At 45.1% G+C, this 19,341-nt stretch overlaps 1 protein-coding gene across 1 annotated transcript in view; it reads right to left on the bottom strand.

Moving 5' to 3' along the window:
* EFCAB6 (EF-hand calcium binding domain 6) overlaps positions 1-19,341 on the bottom strand; it is a 469,029-nt gene that overhangs the window by 257,799 nt on the left and 191,889 nt on the right. Inside the window, exons 10-11 of the mRNA XM_069228294.1 lie at positions 18,860-18,964; positions 7,939-8,059 (exon numbers count right to left, since the gene is read on the bottom strand). Coding sequence (XP_069084395.1) covers positions 7,939-8,059; positions 18,860-18,964 — 226 coding nt within the window. The remainder of the gene's footprint in view (positions 1-7,938; positions 8,060-18,859; positions 18,965-19,341) is intronic.

Genomic DNA, 19,341 nt, shown 5'->3' with positions numbered 1-19,341 from the left:
GGCCTGTCCGGACCCTTGCAACTGGGTCAGTGTAAAGCAGTTTCACCCAGGGCAGAAAGACCGTCCCCAGCTTCATTCTCTGCGGCACCTCCAATAGGTACTCCCAGTCCAGTGTGTCAAACGTCTTTTCAATATCTAGGGCAACTAACCCACTGTCAGTGATGGAGTGTAAGACATGTGACAACCACTGCAAGTTCATGTGTGTTCTGTGCCCCGGCATGAAACCACACTGCACCTTGTGGATTAAGAAAGTGACCACCCTACGTAATCTCATAGCGAGTACCTTTGCAAGAATTTTGACGTCAACTCACAGCATGACAAAGGACGATAAGAGCTGGGATCCAATGGGTCTCTACCAGGCTTGGGGAGCATGACAATCTGCACTTCATGCATAGCTGGCTGTAGTATTCAGCACTCTCATGCTTCCAGGAGTGTTTCATGTAAATGGGAGGGAAGCAATTCCGAATAAGTCTGGTAATATTCCACTGGCAGCCCATCTGGGCCAGGTGCCTTACAGTGTGCCATCTCCTAGGCTTCTGCACCCAGCTCCTCCAATGTGAGCTCCTCCTCCAGACTCTTAGCCTGTGTGACTGTGAGACATGGGAGAGGCAATGAGTCTAGGAATTTGTGTGCCCTCGCCACTCTACTGACCCCCTGTGCACCATAGACTAACGCAAGGTGGTCTTGCATAAGGAGATTAATAGTGACTTGTGATCCTACAAGAGTGCCATTGCGGCGTCGCAAAGAGAGGATCACTGGGGGTGGGAGTTCCATGCCAGCAGTCATCCAGATATATCACCTTTCCGGTGCAAGAGCAGACGATAATCCTTCCGAACCAGATGGTCTAGCCTATTCCAAGTTTCCTCCAACGCTCTCTGGCCCAACAGTAATGGATTATGTTGGGCCCCCAGTGTAGAAACGGCTCGCTGGAGGGTTGTCAATCGTCTTTCCTCTTCCGTGAGCCAAGCCTCCAACCAGTGCCTGGAGCCTTATCACTGCTTTCAGTGCGCCCATTCTATACTTCTATGGGTCGATGTTGACCAATTGGAGTCGAAATAGCCAGTAGCCACCGATCTCAGTTCCTCGCGAAATAGAGAATCTGTAAGCGCCTCTGGGGGGAGATGCCACACCAATGGCCCTCCGCCACCCACTCCCCACTCCATCAGTAGCAGGGCATTGTCTGAAAGAAATCTATCAAGTATCTGCATTCGCACCACATTGGTGGCTCTTTCAATTGTGGTTAAAAATCTATCTAGGCGACTGTATGTGTCATGAGTCAGGACATAGCACCTGTCTTCCTTAACGTCTGGGTACATTTAACGCCAGACATCCACATAGCCTACCCGGTCCATCACCCCGCGCAACATAGTTATCATGTTGGGCTTCATGTCTAGTCTTGAAGGGTGACGGTCCTAACTACCATCCAGCACACAGTTAAAATCTCCTACTCATTGTTGGTGGGTTCCAAGGTAGGGGAAGAGCTTTTGTTCGAGACCCAGGTATAATGCCCCATCGTCTGTGTTGGGAGCTTATACATACAGCAGACACACTTTACGGCCATCCAGTAGGCCAATCACCAATAGGTATCTCCCCTCAACATCTGCCTTAAAGCTTTGCATCTGATAGGGGATCTGAGGGGCAACCCAAATGGAAACACCACAGGCATAGTTAGAGTATGTAGCAGAGTAGAATTGTCCTCTCCACCTCCTCTGCACCTTCTCAGCTTCGCTGTCCAGAAGGTGGTTTTCCTGCAGCATAGGGATATGTATATCCTGCCTCCTAAGGTATGTATTAACCCTATATCATTTAACTTATGAGTTAAGGCCCTGCATATTCCATGTCACTACCTTATAGCCTGTAGTCATGGTGTCTCAGGAGTCACAATGCCCCACCCAACCTGTCCTGCCTCACCTCCCACTGCTGCGCCTCTTCTGCAACAAAACAACATGTGAAACAGATACAATCCCTCTCACTCACAGGGTAAACACTCCCAAAAAACATGTCTCCCCGTGTCCCTCAATCCATTCATACCCACCCAAAAAATGACTCACTCCACTATAATGGTTTTAACTTCTAAACATCTCACAATCCTGAGCTGACTTGCATCCACCGTGATATAAAGGGGGGTTGCTTATGCCTATCCATCTCTGTTGCGCGTCAACGATGGCCTCAGATTAGCCCCATACTCACTCCCTCACCACTTGAGATACACACATGCACATCTGCACTCTTGCCTCACAAGCCCACACACACATCAGTCTTGTATATGTTACAAGTAAAGCAATACAGAAAATAGGAAAAGAAAAGGAGTGAATGAGGGGAGCATGGGTCCAGCCCACCCCATTCAGTTCAATACAGTCTTCTCTCGGGCTTCTATCGACTGTCAGCACAGGGAGCCCATCAATGGCAGTATAGACCTGTCCTCAGGACTTCCTTTGACTCATATCTCGTTCCAGGTATTGAGTATATGTCCTCTACAAGTGGGGGAGGGAGGGAATCCCCTGCATCGTAATCATGTTTAAGGGCATCCACTCTGGTCAAGCCCATTACCAGGATCAGGCTCCTCCCATGTCCGGTGTCTCATCCACCTTATCTGCGGTACTGGAATCCAACCCAGAAGCTGTGACTGCCTCCATCAATTCCTCTCCGCCTCTCGTTCCGATCTATGCTGTTCCAGATCTAGTGTGCCATCATGCCTGACCACCACTCGAGAGGCAGATCTGGAAGGCCTACCACCTTGTCTTCTCCATCTCCCAGAATGTCATGGACGCCAGATGCCCTCCGTGTTGATGTCAGATCTACGGGATGAGGGCACTGTAATTCTACCGTCTCTATGAACCTCCAATCAGTCCTACACTGCCCCAGGGCTGCTAACGAAATGAGAACTGTTGTTATGTAGTACTTTTAGCTTCGCTGGATAAAGAAGCATATAGGGGAGTCCCATAGCTCTCAGCTTTTGTTTGACTCCCCCAAAGGTCTGGCGTAAGGTTTGTACCTGTCTGTTGTAGTCAAGGAAGATACAGATCACATGGTTGTCGACTTTGGGGTATCCTTCCTGCCGGACAGCCCATAAGATGGTATCCCTATCTCTATACTTAAGCACTTTTGCTATGATTGTGCGTGGGGGGACACCCACAAGGGCCCCAGGCATCAGAGCACGGCGAGGCCTCTCAACCACAAAGCAGGAGGATAGTCAGGTCGAAGGGATAGCCGTCTTTATCTAATGTTCTAGGAAAAGTTCTGGGCCCTGGTCTTCTGCACCCTCAGGGAAACCGACGAAGCCGAGTTACAACGGCACGAGGAACACACTGCATCCTCCACTCTGGCCTCCAGTAAGCTTGTTCTAGTTGTTAGAGATGCCAACTCAGCTCGTATAGAGGCAACTTCCCCTGTAGTCTAGATACATCCTGTTCGGTAGATAAGATGCATTCCGCCACTCCACAAAGGTCTGTGCGCAATAGGGTCACATCCTGGGATACAGCTTCTAATTTTGCTTGGACCACTGCACTAGAGGCCTCTATTGTGGCTAGCAGTTAGGCACTAGTAAGGACCTGTGGCTCCGTCACATGTTCATGATGCTCTTGAGGTGGGGGGTGCAGCCCCCACACCACTGCAGAGGGGGAGCAGCAATAGTAAGTGGTGTGTTACTGCATGCCCCTTGGTTGTGTCAGAAGCGGGTGGTTCCAACTGTCTGGCATCTCATGGTGGCACCCCCACTGGGTCCACTAGGGTCCGGGGACTGATCTGTAGGGGTCGGGTCCTGGATGGTAGGGGGAAATAGTGATCACCATAGGGGCCCCCACTACATGCCTCACTGATGTCTACAGTGACAGTGAGTGTTGGAGGGCCTCTGCCCCCACCGCAGCCTTTCTAGACCACTGTCCATAAGTCAGCAGTGCTTCACTGGGGCAAAAAAACAAGACTGTGCAGGCCTGTAGGCATCTGAGAGTGGCTCAGCGAGAGGGCAGGGTGCCTGCAGAGTTGTGGTCAAGACGGTGTAGTAGTAAGGTGATATTGTCCCATTTGATGTTGGACTGGGGGGTTGTCAGTTAATATTTATAGCAGCAGCGGCCACTCATTCAGCAGAGGCTCTGGTGTGCCCCAGGGAGGGGGGTGAGTCTCAGTGGTCCCGCGCAGCTATATTCCAGGCCCCTGTTCTCCTCCTGTTACTGCTTCCGGCTCTCACCCATCAGACCGCTAAACAGAGGATTTCTTATCAGAGGGGGCAGAGGAGTGGGGCCAAGTGAGGGGCAAGGGCCAACCTGTCCATTATGGGCCCCCCAGGGCTGCAGAGAGATTTCCCACGTCGGCCTCCAGGCTCGCTCCCGCCGGAGGCCGTGCCTAGGCGGTGCACCAACACTCAACACCAAGGCCTCCTGGTGGGTTGCACCGTGCTGTTGAGGCCACAGGGCCCTCCCCCCACTCACTGCATCCATGCCAATCTTCAGGTGCACCTGAGGCAGGAGGATCAGTCCACACACCTTTGCGACAGGCTCACTGCAATCTCCCTGAAGGCAGAGGCAGTGCCACGTCTCTCAGGGGCTCTGTTGCACCGATCAAATTTGGTGAAAAAACAGCTCATCCAGCTCCGTTTTGCGTCAGCTGCACAACAGCTGGTCTACAATTTGCAGTGGATGGGCTATGGGGGAAGGGGTGCTGGATACCTACAAAATTGCAGCCACTGTCTTGCCACGTAGACCACATCCCCCCACAAATTATAACTTTAGGTTATACCTACAGCTTTAGAATTTAGTGTTTGTGTAGTTTAAGCTGGTTTTGTATACAAATAGTTATTAAGGATTTCCTAACTATAACTTATCCTGAACCTTTGTTTTTTTATGGCATATATATCACTTTAAAAAAATCAAAGGTTACAGGGATGTTATAGTTAGGTTCTGAATGTACTTGCACAAGACTAGAGAAATTCAGCAGTTATAGTACGAATTATTTCAAGTGACTATAATTCGCGGCCTAAGGTAACTATAACTCGCGCCCCACCACGCAGTTTTTTCTTCAATAATTAGACTTGTATTGTTTCATTGATATTGTTATTGATGTTATATAAGCAGTCATGAGTGCTTTAATATCTGGGATAATTAGCAGTGCATGGCGAGTGAGCGAGTTATAGTTACTCTAGGCCGCAAGTTATAGTTACTTGAAATAACTCTAACCATAACTGCTGAATTTCTCTGGTTTTGTGCGACTGAATTCAGAACCTAACTATAACGCCCCTGTAACCTTTGTTTTTTACAGTGAATTTCTATTTTTGTTTAACATTAAGTCAGTTTCATTACTATACGTTAATTCAACCAGCACCTGCGGTCAACCCCCTATAACCACCCAACCCCATGCTGTGCACAGACTTTGGCCGTATGCAGCGGGAGTTGGCTGCAGGGCCTACCTTTCTGGGTGTGAGAATAGGTGTGAGAGGGTGTCTCTGGGTGTGAGAGTGGTTGTGACAGTGCCTGTCTGAGTGTGAAAGTGGGTGTGAAAAGGTCTATGTGGGTGTGAGAGTGTGTGATTGCACTCCAATAGATTGAAGATTAATTCACCTCCACAAAGGAATTCAGATTGTCTTTCAATTTGGAATCGGAAAGTAAACACACTTGCTTTGCCTTTGTCTAGTCCAGGAGTTACGATCATTTGTTCTTACCAGAAGTGCAGCTTCAACTGGGGCACCTGCTACATTTATGTTTGTAAGTGCTTCCTTTAAGGTTTAATTTCTGTGAAATGGGCATCATGGCCAGAACAGGAAGCTCACTTGCTTGTTTATCCAAGAGTCCACAGTTTTGCACAAAATGTCTATCCATCTGGAGCACTTTCTACTGGATAGTTAGTAAGTGCTACTTTGTTGGTTCAATGTCCAGAGTGGAGGAGGGGGGCCCCCTCCCAAGGCCGATTTCAGCCCCAGGGACCCCATCCCACAGCCTTAATATGTCTTTTTTTATTATAGGTGGGGGGGTCGCATGGCCCCCCTCTTCTGGCTGATTTTGGCCCCAGGGACCCCATAACCCAGGGCCTAGCCTTATAATATTTTTTGTAGGAGGGAGGCTGCAGAGGGCCTGGCCTTATATTTATTATTTTGGGGGGTACAGGGGGGCCATGTGGCTCCCCCTCCCTCAGCTGATCACAGCCCTGGGGACCTATCCCTGGGGCGTGGCCATCTATCCTGGGTGCCCTGTCGGGCACTCACGGTGCAATGGGACCGCGGGGGCGAGCCTGAAGGCTCCCAGCCTCCTGTGGGAGCCAGCATTGCTGTCACAGACAGAGAGGTGTTAAAGATGCAGCTTCCTGTCTGTGAGAGCAATTGTTTCCTCTGTTTCCCTGCCTGCAATTCTGCAGGCAGGGAAACAGAGGAAACCTCCACTTCCTGCAAGAGAGAGTTGTTTGACAGCTCTCACTTGCTGGAACTGGAGTATTTGCTTTGACTTGGTGGGAGATGCCAAAGACCCTGCCAAGTCAGAGCAAACAGCTATTTCAAGGGGCTGGGCACCCTGGGACATAGCAAAATCTGGCCCTAGGGGATGTCAGTTCTCAGTACCATCTATTGCTTCACGGGGTAGGCTGCGCAGTCCCCCTCCAATGCTGTATTTGACCAAGGGAGGTGGTGGTCCCCGGAGCCCACAACGGACCCCCTCCATTCTGTTATTTTAGCCCCAGGGAGGTGGCAGTCCCCGTGGGGTGGGGGTGGGTTGCGCTGCCCCACTGTATGTAATTCAATATTTGCCCTGGGGAAATGGTGGTCCCCTGGGCTGCAGGGAGAGCCGCGTGCCCCCCTCATTCATTGTTACTTGAGACTCAGAGAGGTGGTGGACCCAGAGGCTCGGGGGGGGTGTTCGGCCCCCGCATGTAATTCAATATTTGCTCTGGGGAGATGGCAGTCCCTTGGGCTGTGGAGGGCCCAGTGGCGCCTCCGCATGTAATTCAATATTTGCCCTGGGAAGGTGGCAGTCTCTGGGGCTGCAGTGGTGGGCATAGGGCCCCCACATGTAATTCAATCTTTGCCCTGGGGAGGTGACGGTCCCAGGGGCTGGTGGGGGGGGGCACACGGCCCCCCACATGTAATTCAGTATTTGCCCTGGGAGGTGGCTGTCTCTGGGGCTGTGGCGGGAAGGGGGAGCGCAGAGCCCCCTGCATGTAATTCAATATTTTTCCTGGGGCGGTGGCTGTTCCCAGAGCTGTGGGGGACCACGTGGCTGCCCTGCATTCATTGTTACTTTAGTCCTGGGGGCTGAGTCCCAAGATGGATGCCAACACTTCCTTGTTGAAATGTTGCCAGCCAATCAAATCTCAGCACGAGATCGGGATGGTTTGCGTAGCCTTTGCGTCTTGATATATGCAAATTTGGTTTTCCTTTAATATTTCAAAAACTACTTAATGGATTTACACTAAATCACAAAAAGGGCACTTTCTGGACGAAGAGCTAATTTCCTGCCAAATCTGGTGTAAATCCGTCCAATGGTTTGGCCACTATTCCTGTTCAAAATCCCTATGGAAACTAACATGGAGAAAACACGTTTTGAGACCCTCGCCTTTTCTCGCCCCCGCTTGATGGATTACCCAGAAACTTTCCAAACAGCAGCTGGCATGATCGTTGTATTTTTTGGGAAACTTCGTTGAAGATTCGTTAACCGGCACCAAAGATATAGGCAACTAAAAAAATGCTTTTTGTATAGAAACTTGGTCCTAACTATAACTACCTAGTGGCGACCACCACTAGGTTATATATATATATATATATATATATATATATATATATATATATATATTTGAATAGCTCTTTTTTTTGCTTTGCTCATTTTCATTTAAAACAAATATGGTTGTGAAGCTTAAAAAGCTGTGTTCAATGGGAAAATCAGTGCTTGCAAGAAGCATGAATTGATATGATACAAAATTCTATGGGCTCTATTTCTATAGTACCAAAATCTGTTAACTTACATCATCCAGCACAAGAAATGCTTTCCTTAGAGAGGGATATGCTTCATGCATGTACTTTTGCAATTTTCTTAGAACATGGTCATTAGAAAAATCATGTTCTTTTGCGGTCACTGGATTAGCACTGAAATAGAAAAAAAACTAAGTCAAACAGGTCATTTTGAATCATCTGGTTATGCATTTTATCTTGGTTTGAAAACATGTCTGATGCAGATTACAAATGAGTTTTCAAGTACCACAAAATTCTGAAATCACTGTAAGGGGTCAGAAACTGTGTAGTGTTGCAGCGAATTCCTCCTAGGGAGAGTGATAGTAAAAGCTACATATTGCGGTGCCAATGCTGATATGCCGGTGGTTTATCCCTGTTTTTAGCGCTACAATGTTCTAAAAAACGATGGAATGGAATGTGGACCACAGTAACTACCAGCCGCTGACATTAATTCAAGCATTCCGCCCATCTTGTTTGATCATTCTGAGTAAAATGACCCCAAAACCTAGGACCAAAATACCTATTATTGTAAGTAGACTGCAAGGCTGCTGTGGACCTTTGAAGAGAACAATCTTAAGGCAGACATGTGCAAAAGAGAGATGTGTCAGCCTTCTGGTGAGACCCTTGGATTTCACCAATGTTATGTTTGCATTTTCAAATTAGAGTTGCATCGTGATCTCACTGAGAAGGGATCATAACACTTTTCTCCGTCTTTTGGGAGAGGGTGCATTCGTGGGGTTTCTCAGTTACCCCTAGTTCAGCCTCTAATTTGGCTTTCACCATAACTCTTGTTTTGTTCAGTCTGGACACCTCTGCAAGCAACAGGCTTCTGTTTATCGCTTTTACCAAAACCTATAGGGTATTTTTAATCCATTCTCTCTATCATTTTTCACCAAGTATTGTTTTATGCCTAGTGAAACTTCTAAGACGGCACCCGGATCCCAGAGAAGGTTGTTGTTTACTTGTTTACATTCCATCTTGTGCAGGTGTAACTGTGTCACAGGGAGTGAGCTTATTTAAATCCAGTGCTCTGGGGCGGCGATCCAATAGACTGATTAATCCGCCCTAATTCTACACCCTTCATCATTTCCCCATCTGACACACTTTCTTGGAAATAGACCTGTCGTGCACCGGACTAATAGGATTTAGATTTGTCAATGCTGACTGCTTCATTTTGGTGCAGGCCCTGTAAGTATCTGTCAGCTCCTAAACAGTGATGCCATTAACACCATGCATGGAACTGGGCCCCCAAATCATCTCATCAGAGCTCATTCCTATCCTCCCCCCTACTTATGATTAAGTTACATCCCCTCCTTGATTATCTCCCCAACGGCTAACTATAGATTGCAAACATAAGGAATTGATCCTGCCCTGTGTAAGGAATATATACGTTTGAGACTTCAGATCCACTACAAGCACGAGGGTCATACCCATCTAATACATTAACCACATTGTCAGCAAATCCAATTTGCCCATAGGATAGCCGCTCCCCCTTTTTTGTCTTTGCCTGATGAGAAAACCCGAAATGGAAACTATTTATCTCTGAGTGTTCCCGGTCTCTCCACAACAGGTGAGCAACCAGATATCCCCTGATGCTGTCAAATGACTGAGCTCCTAACATTCAAGCTTACATTCTTCAGCATAAGGTAAAGAGTTTCTCTAAAATAAATACATAAATGTGGAGTTAAGAATAGTAAAATTATACATCCCTTGATGCACCTACCCTTGGATATTTTGGTCCTCAATAATTCAGATATGAGATTAAGGTATCACAATATTTTCTACTCAATATTCGATACTACAACCATCTTACTGTGTTTACCTAAGTACTTTTTCAAGGACCCCATTCAAAGTCCACTTCCCTCCTCCTCTGCCACTCCCTGCGGGTATCTGCCACCTTCCCACTTCAGGAGTTCATGGCTTTTTACTCCTTTGCCTATGCATGCTTCATCTGGCTTGATGAGGGGACCTAGAGCTACTGCCAGGACATATCAGCTAATCTCTCCATTTTCCTCAATGGACCACTTCAGTCCTAGACCCTCAGGGTTGCATCTCCTCATGCCTCCTCTGGGATATGGGGAGTGGGTCCATAATTCCTTCTGCACCACGTATGGATCCCCTGGCCACTAGCATGGTTTTGGCCAGCTTCTGCTTTGGGACATCACACCATCAAAAGCTTGTTCTACATGACCCGGAGCTACTGCTCACTACTGACCACGATACTTTGTGGAGCAGTATCACGACTGTTTTGTTCCTCATGGGAACTCCTGCTCTTGAGGTCAGTGAGCCCCTCCATGAGATCTTCTTCTGCCGAACATGGTGCCCATCCTCAGTGTCTCACTGCCTCCTGGCTTCTCCAAGTTGAGTTGTTTCCTCTCATTTGACTGCTTCTTTTTATTGATTGGTGAGTACCTGAAACTGCTTGGGCACTCCTGTCTACCTTTCGTGAATATTGTGATGATTTGTTGGTGAGGAGGAAGATCTCCAGAACTGTACTCTGCATTCCTAGCCTTGACCTTGCTCTTCAGTGAGTTTTTCTTTTGAAAGGTGCTATGGAGTTCACCAGGAGCTTGGGCCAATAAAAATCAAATTGGGACTCTGGCCTTGATTTTACAGTGTATGCTTACAGATTTGACCAAAATCAAGTCACAGACTGGGATTTGATCTGCTGAAAGCAGGTTATATCCTGCCAGTGCAGCTCTAGATCAGAACCTCCTTTCCCTGTTCCCTCCTACTTGGACCTTGAGGTTTGATGCAAGAGGTTAGGAGAAGGCTGCACCCATCCGCCAGCATGGCTCCTTCCCAAGTCCACTTTAAGATTCCTACTTAGCCTCCCTTTCCTCATGTTTGTGCATATGTTTATCAGTAGAGATGGACTCGTGGGACAGTCCCTGGACATTATGTACATAAGAGTGGACTAGAAAATAATATCCTCAAAGAGATAGAGGAAGGAACCATTGTCATTCGTGACCCAATTTACTATGATAACCCATTTCTATAAGATAATGCTAAATAATAATTTGAGGTGGACAATATTAAAGCATCACCATAAGAATTACAGGTGGATTTCCATAAATAGCCTAACAGGTTGCTTGCAAGAGTGTTCCAATTTACGCTTTACCCAAATGGCTGCTGATGCAATCCTTAGTAAAAATCCCTAATCCAAGATGGCTGTTTCATTCAGACAACCACACACTAATCACAGGGAATAAAAACAAGTCTGCATTCAAAAGACCAGTTTTCTCTATTTGCAGCCAACCCAGAGAAAGGCGACACCAGGCACTCTTTTACTATAGGTGCAGAATTTCATGCGTCCCACAGACCAGTTACAAAAGGATCCCATTGTGTAACTTATAGCAATTTTGCCACAGTAATGCAGTACGCCAATATGTCAAAAAGTGAAAAACATAATCCCCTCCTAGGCCTGACAAAATCCCTCTTAATATTTCGGGATGAAATCTGTCTCTGAGACCACATGGGTTGTTAATGTAATGATGAATGCATGTGTTCATTAAGGGAAGGTTCCTAATTCTTGGTGAACTCAATCAAGGTTCTACAAGAAAGGCAACTGCCTCCCTTAAATTAATTACCCTATTCATTTCTTTATCGCCATGTAAAAACTGGAAAGTTGTCATTTAGGTGTCTTCAGGACTGTGTTTGAAAATTTCGAATTATATGCTCTGGTCATACAGGTTTATCGAAAAAACAGAAACAGTCACGAAATGTTCCTGTCTCAAGCTGCAGCTCACAAAACATGTTTCTTGTAAAAAAAAACTCTTTAATAGGCCTACATTTATTTGAGGATGCATTCAACTCCATTAAGCAGGACATCTTTTGACCAACTTAGAAAATCTACAAATCTACAGAAAATATGAGCTCAACCTGGAAACGGCAGCCTTTCCGTTAAATTATAAATAATGCAATAACAAGGTTTTCTCTGTTTACAGCGTGACATTCTTAAACATAATTAATACATGTGTCAGTCATGTTCAAGGGTAGGAATACTGGAAACCAGTAACTAGTTAAGCATCAAATGTATTATGGATTCCTCAAGTGGATAAACATTTTTCTCCGGGATCTGGCCGATCAAGCCAAAATTTGAGGGCAATGGAAATTTATAAGGGTAAAAACCTGTGGGAAGGTTTCTAAGGGGCAAAACTCAGGTTGCAAAATACCAACTTCTCAAACAAAATCCCTGCATCGAATTATTACCGGTGGAAACTATATCTATCCATGCTTTTTTTATTCATAGGTAGGGAGGGAACAACAGTGGCGTAACCATGGCCGTTCGCGAAATCTTTTCATGGGGAGGGCGTTCTATACTGTTTTTGGCGGGGGCCGCATTCGTACTAGTGCAGAAAGCGTAGCACTACGACATCCGTAGTGTTACGGTGCAATATGAGCCTGCAAACCAGGCTCTACCTAAATCCGGAGGGGGGAGCACCTCCCTTCCTCCCCGCGGACCCATGGGATTAAAGAAAACTTGAGGCGGCCACCCTGCAGTCCTGCAAAGTAAATGGAGGAGTCCCCTCCCCCAGTCAGGAGCTCTCAAGCCATGGGCCCGCTGCTCGTGCACAGTGCCAGCGGTGCTGAGGGGGTCCCCTGGAGCTCGGGGCTAATATTACGCCACTGGAGAACAACACTTAAGCAACGCCTGGTGGTACCATGTTCACTGAGGCCGAAAGTTGCAGCTAAGTAAGGAACATTTTTCTTAATGCTGCTTTCAGACATTGTTCAAGGATGAACGTGATGTTTTGATGCCTTTTGGTCAGGCAGAGTCCAGACCACTAGACGTCTAGGTAAACAGGAGTTTGTAAAAAAGAGTCTCGTCGTCAGTAGCTCATTTACACGTACAGAAGGAGAATTCTAACCACATGACGTTATGTTCAAAGGCTTTAGGACTTACAGTGGCCCATAGTTGTATCTTGGCATATTTTACTAGAATGAAGACAGATGTTGACCTTCTAAATTTAGATAATCACACCTCCCATGCACACGCAACCCAGGCTCAATGGAAACAGTTTGCAAAAGAAAGGTGGTTAGTACCTGCCACAAAGTCTGAAGTGCATAACTGGACCATTTCCTAGTTCATATTTATTTACACTGTTTATTACATATTTATACAGCTCTGACTAATACATGTACTTTAAATAACTGGAAATCTGGCATTGCACGGTGCACTTCTGTGAATACAATGATGGTCATTTGGTCCAATTTGTTTTTTCTGTTTTATTTCTGTTTTATTTTGAGACTATTTCTGTTTAACTGGGTCTCAACTAATGTAAATATGGCAACTTTATTGATGTAGTATTATTGAATTATTTCATGCATCTGTAGATATAAAGTGTATAATTGTGCATTTCATTTTCATAATAATTGCCTTTTGTGATGTTTTTAACATTACAAACCAACATGTTTGATGGATATTTGTAACCGCAGATTACTCACTTTAGAATAGAGTCGGTACTGGAATCGGTATGGTTTCCAAGGGGTTAATTGGCAACGGGTAAGGCCCTGCTGGCAGTAACCTGATTGGAGGCCGCTGTGGATCTTTGAGACCCACATGTGCGCCAGAGACAGCTGGGAAAACACCGAAGATCTGCAGCATGATCACTTTAAAGGCCTCAATTTGCTGTGGCATTGCCAATGTCTCAGAAAAATGAGAGAGTACCAGGAGAATCTGGGGGATCAACTCCATGCTTGAGGATCCCGGGGTGCACTGACTAACATCATGACACCCTAACATTTTCTCCTTGGACAAAGAGTGTGGGATGGGGTTGCGTCCTGCTTTGCCATTTTATGTTTGAGGTTAGATTTTGACTTGAACTTTACTGGAGAACTTTGAGTGCGAGGTAGACCTCTTGAGAGAATGGCACAAGGAGAATGACCGAGACTGCACGCACAAGCTGGAGCAAAAGCGGGACTTATATGAGCATCTTGACTTCTTATGTTCGGTGATGTACAGCTTTGCCACCCAGTCCCAGATCACCTTTGGGTGTCTAATGCCACCTTTCTTGTATGACTTCGAGTCATGCCCCAAACCCAGACACCAGAGACAGACCTTGTGCAGGTCCTTGACCGACATACATTTCTGCAGTCACAGCATGGCTTGATGGCTATTGTTTTAGGAAGGAATGCTGTTACCCAGCACACTGGTTTTGAAGGAACTGACATCAGGGGTAGGAGTGGCACTTATACTGTATGCAATACCACAAAAAAAGAAAATAGATTAAAAAATATTTTCCAAGCTGACATGAGCACTATGGAAATGAGTGCCCCATTAGTAAGACGAGACACAAAGCATTCAACCTTGCAACACAGATTGTCATGCCACCGGAACACTGGCAATGCACATTTCAACAGCCCTCAACACCAAGTGCCAGTACGAAATATAGATGTTGCCTTTTACAAATATGTCACTTAATGTAACATTAATGTGAGAGCCTGTAAGCCCCAAAAGTCTCTCAAACCACTCACTACTATCCACAAATGAACTGACTGTAGTGGGACAACATGCCCCTGAAGAAGGCAATATGAAGGGACATCCCATGAAGAGTATCCTCTTGGACGGAGCCAATAATCATTTGGGAGGCTCACTGAGAACTCCTGTTTGAAAAGTGGGTGTGTAAACTATGTGGAGCTCTCAAACCCTCTCTGGTGTTGGAAAATGTCCTTATAATATGCAGTTGATCAAAATATTTCTCAGCCTCTTTGGTTACTACCATTCACAAAAGGCAGAAGGACTAACTCAACCAAGACCATCTGACGGTTGCAAAGATGATATGTGCAAAACAGAAATTCTAGTCCGAAAGATGATGATATACAGCAATAGAGCAAAGAAACAAATGGCAATGCCTATGAGAAGTATGCACAAAGATCACAAAATGCTAGGAGCCCTTTGTAAACATGCACAGTAAAAAAACATCACCAAATTGTACACCCCCACATTACAGTACACCCATCCATTTGCGAGCATTAGCGGACCAACAGGATCACAACTGGTCACTACTGTAAGAAAATATTTTTATCAGCAGGGTTCATTATATTGCACCAATAGCTTGCATATTGGACTAAGTTCACAGTGGAATAGAGTGACTGTCCTTAGCACCTGCCATATTCCGCCTAACGGCACTGACAACGTGACCCCTCTTTTGGGTATCATGCCATTTTATTTGAGCCTTACCGGGGACCTGCAGTCAAGTCCAACATGGCCACTGGAAAACCTTTCCACCAGTTACATCGGCAAAGGGAGAGAGGGCACATGATGACACTGCACAAGACAATGCTCATGGTGAGATCTTGAATAAAGGAGCTGGGAATATGAGGTTGCACACGTGAACAATCAGAATGACATGCATGTGCTAGACAGCAACAGAGTTTACATAGTCATTACCTTGGCTTAGAGGCTCTAGGAGGGAGTGCGGATAGAACACACATATACAACACGGACATGTCTGTTAACGCCTAATCGAGAAGGTGCACTGTAGGAAGCCACAACAAAGCAGGGCACTGATAAAGATGCTGAGTAACAGAGCTCATGCACTTCAGAAGAAAACAGTGGACTGGCCAGACATTTGTTGGCCGCCATGATACAAAGATAAGTAGAAGTTTATCAGTTCTTTTTCATGTCAGCAACATTGCCTATGTAATCAGATTTAAACAACTGGGAAGTGAAAGCAGCAGGAGTTGGCAGCACTATATAAGTCTGAAAATGACATAAAAATGCAACTCATCATAGAATGCAATTGAGTGACGAAACGTAGGCACAATGTGAAGGACAAAACTGAGGTGACAGGTGATGCTGGTAACGGATACTGAATGTTTGGTACAAGTCACAAGAGAGAGTATGGGGCTGTTACTTTGTCTGAGGTGAACTGCTGGATAGATTGCATGTACTGGCCAGTCTTTAGGTTGGTCTTCCTTATTCCCCAGTGAGACTTTTGGAGGAAGCCTCTCTAGCACTGTGCTTATATGCTGTGACAGGTGCATAATCTGTGGATACCATCCCTCCCCCTGGCATTTGCAGCAGTGTCTGCTCCAGTAGGTCTAAGCAGCGCTGTGTCCACTCTCCCTGCTCCAGGTCTCCCTGTCATCTTTATTGAGAGCCCAGTGAGTCTTAGGTTCATGGAAGCAGTCATGCCTGTAGTCATGCATCTGGTAAGTAGATGTAGCAGGCAAAGTCCAATGAGTTCCCAGTGCACTTCCAAACATCATCTTAGAGGCCTGTGTATGCCCAGCCCCTGATAAATACTTCTACCATTGTAATGGGTTAGGTACTGCACAACGCTGTACGATATTATTGACCTACTACTGTATTATTCCTCTGTTCATCTGAGCATACAGTTCTACCAATGTGACAAAACTCTAATAAAAATAATTTGAAAATAAAATAAAGAAAGGCCTGTGTATAGTAAACAAAGCAACCTCTGGAGTAACATTGCCCTGGGCTAGTCCGGTCTCCCATACTGATGTGGTTCATTTACTGCCTCTTCTAGTGGCTTCTGGCCTCAAAGAGGGTTTCTGTGGTCATCCATGGTCATACTATGGGGCTTGAGGCAAGTCTGTTGCAGGCTCCCATCTTCTGCGGGTGAATGTATTCCTTGATGTAGATATACAAGCTTGCACTTGAGAACCTCGACACATGCATTAGTGCACTGTGTCTGGAGTTGTGTCTGGTTGTATTTGTTTTCTCAGTCATGAGCTTCGTTGTGGTTAGGTTCATCATTAATAACTTCAAAGAATAGCTACTCTCATCCATAGGAAGTGGTGTAAAGTCACGGGTGTCTAAAGTAGAGTTTAGAAGTGTTGCGTCCGGTGTTGCTATGTGCATAACTTGCTTTTAAGGGCAACATTCCAGTTCCTACATTTGTGCTAAGACTGTAATGCTATTCATGATCAATGCATCATGCTTGGCTTGGAACCTTGGACATGTTTTGAGTAATTGGTGAAATACATTGTGCATCGCATATAAACTGTGTGCTAAGACTAATTTATCTTTTTGGTTGCAGGAGTTGAAGGAACATCTGAGAGGCTTATGGGTATGAGGTGTGTGCAAATGATGGCCCCTATCATGGGCGAAGACATTTATGCAGTGCTTGTTGCATGTACTTGTGTCCATGAGAACCTGACTGGGAACTTGCATAACACATGGCATGTGAGTGTCCATTTGACCTTAGTGCCTTTTGGTTCTGATAAGGCAATGGAATCTCTGGTGGCACTAGGGGACCCAGTGGATTAGTATTGTATACATACTGAAGTACATGTTTTGAGATTTTTGTGTGCGTAATGTGGGGCATAGTAGATTGTTGATGATGCCATTGGTCAGTTGTAATGTCTGTAGAAATTCCTGATGTGTGTTGTCCCTGAATGATGCACTTTGTGTACGTTTTCGTTCTGTTGCACACTCCTCCTTGTCCTGTTTAATAAAAACAGGTGTAGAAGATGAAGTTAGTTCCATGCCAAGCAAGCAGGGATATTCCCATAGGATGTTATTATCAACATTCAACTTTGAAGGAATATTTGAAGGAGGAATAGGGAAAGGGCTGGCGATGGTGGCATCTGTTGTCGGACTTGTACATGATCTCCTACCTTAATTGACAATGACTGTGATACTACTGGTGTATAAATGTAGCAACACACTAATCCTTCAATTTGTATACTCCCTAATCAATGATTTTGTATGTGAAAAGTGCAGGACTAGAGACAGTGTCCACAATGACCTGAGAGTGGTGGCCACCCCAAATATGTATAAAATATTTGTTCTTCCTTTTTGTTGCAGGTTGTGTTGTAGATGTTTGGTTTGGGAGAGTGGGATTATAAACTGCACTTTTAATGTAGGTTTAGATAAGCCAGATGTAAGGATGAAAGCGTGGTTATGCAAATCAGGTTTGTTTTTTCTTGATTTGTTAATTACTCTTTTGCAGTTTTCTCTTTCATAGAAGGGTATGGTCAGGAAAATGTGTTTATCTACACAGAGATAGGCTCCCATCTGGGTTGATGAAGGCTGGGATTGTTAACGTTTGTCGTGGTTGCCCGATCTTATATTTACTTTTTGCATGCGATAACAAAGTGTGGTCTGTGTTTTTCTGATTCTGTAATTGCATTTGTCAGTGACTATAGAATGGTTGGTCGGAGGGTAGATTTGAAACAAGTTAGGTGCAGTGCCTATTCTACAAAGCCAGCACGATGTGAAATCCTTCTTCTACAGGAGAGACTGTACTAAGTGTTTGCACTTTTCACAGGGGATTAAAATCCAGGCCCTCAGTTACGAAAGGCTTGATAATTCTGGGGGTCGCGTAACGGAAGTTACAGAGCCCATCTAAATTATGAAAGCTCCAGGGGAAAAAAAGACATGTCTAGGGTGTTCCCGTGGATTTGCCTTGCTTCCCCGGAGTTTTTGGCTGTTCGAAGCAGCTGAAATCTCCAGGGGAAACTACAGGAAGGAATAGGGGACTACCAGGTGAATTAGACCAGTAATTACTATTTAACCCTGCCATTCCCCATTTTTCAGTAGAGTCTCAGTGTTTCATTCAGAATTTCGGTTAACTCAGCACCCCTGATAATGTTAACTCTGGTGGTGTGAATTTATGGGATACAGGGTCTGGGCACCCAGACAGGACTTCATTGTTAGTAAGGAGCATTAAGATTTGGCTTGAGAGGTAATATTATCACCATTGTGGGATACAATGACAATATCCAGCTTTGTAATTATCTGATTGAATGAAACTTCTCATGCAGTTCATTGTGTGATTAAATGAAGTAGGGAGGGGTGTACGTATAATTAGAAGATTCATCCAATAATAAAAAAATGGCTTTAAAGTTTAAAATGTTTTATAATTTTACAGGACAGATGTTCTCATCACCGAAACATATGCTCGGCAACTACTGCCACTATTTTATGGATGGTTCACAAGCTATGCAAAAAAATACACTTACCAATTGCACTGTCCGGTTTTCTGACTATTTTCAAATCCTGTTGGATCCTGAAATGTCTCTAAAAAATGTTTCCATGCCACTTTACCATTTGCTTCAAATCCAACCCTAAAATCAAGCATTGCAAAAACAAACATCAGATAACATATTAATAAGCTTTGCTTTATTTCTCACAGTTTACATAAGTGTTATCTTCAAAGTAAAGATCCACGGGATGATGTTGGAAAGACTATTATTGTACTATATTGTACTGCAAACAGACACTTTGAGAATGTGTTTTCTTAACTTAGAATAGGGATTGCAGGGCCAGATGTACTATTTACTTGCAAAATACTGGTTGCAATTTGTACTATATTGTACTGCAAACAGACACTTTGAGAATGTGTTTTCTTAACTTAGAATAGGGACTGCAGGGCCAGATGTACTATTTCCTTGCAAAATACTGGTCGCAATTTGTACAGAATATTTTGTGACCACTAAGAATT

This window comes from Pleurodeles waltl, chromosome 4_1 (assembly GCF_031143425.1).
Source record: "Pleurodeles waltl isolate 20211129_DDA chromosome 4_1, aPleWal1.hap1.20221129, whole genome shotgun sequence".
In the NCBI taxonomy this organism is placed as follows: Eukaryota; Metazoa; Chordata; class Amphibia; order Caudata; family Salamandridae; genus Pleurodeles; species Pleurodeles waltl.
This window is presented reverse-complemented; position numbering and strand designations above follow the sequence as displayed.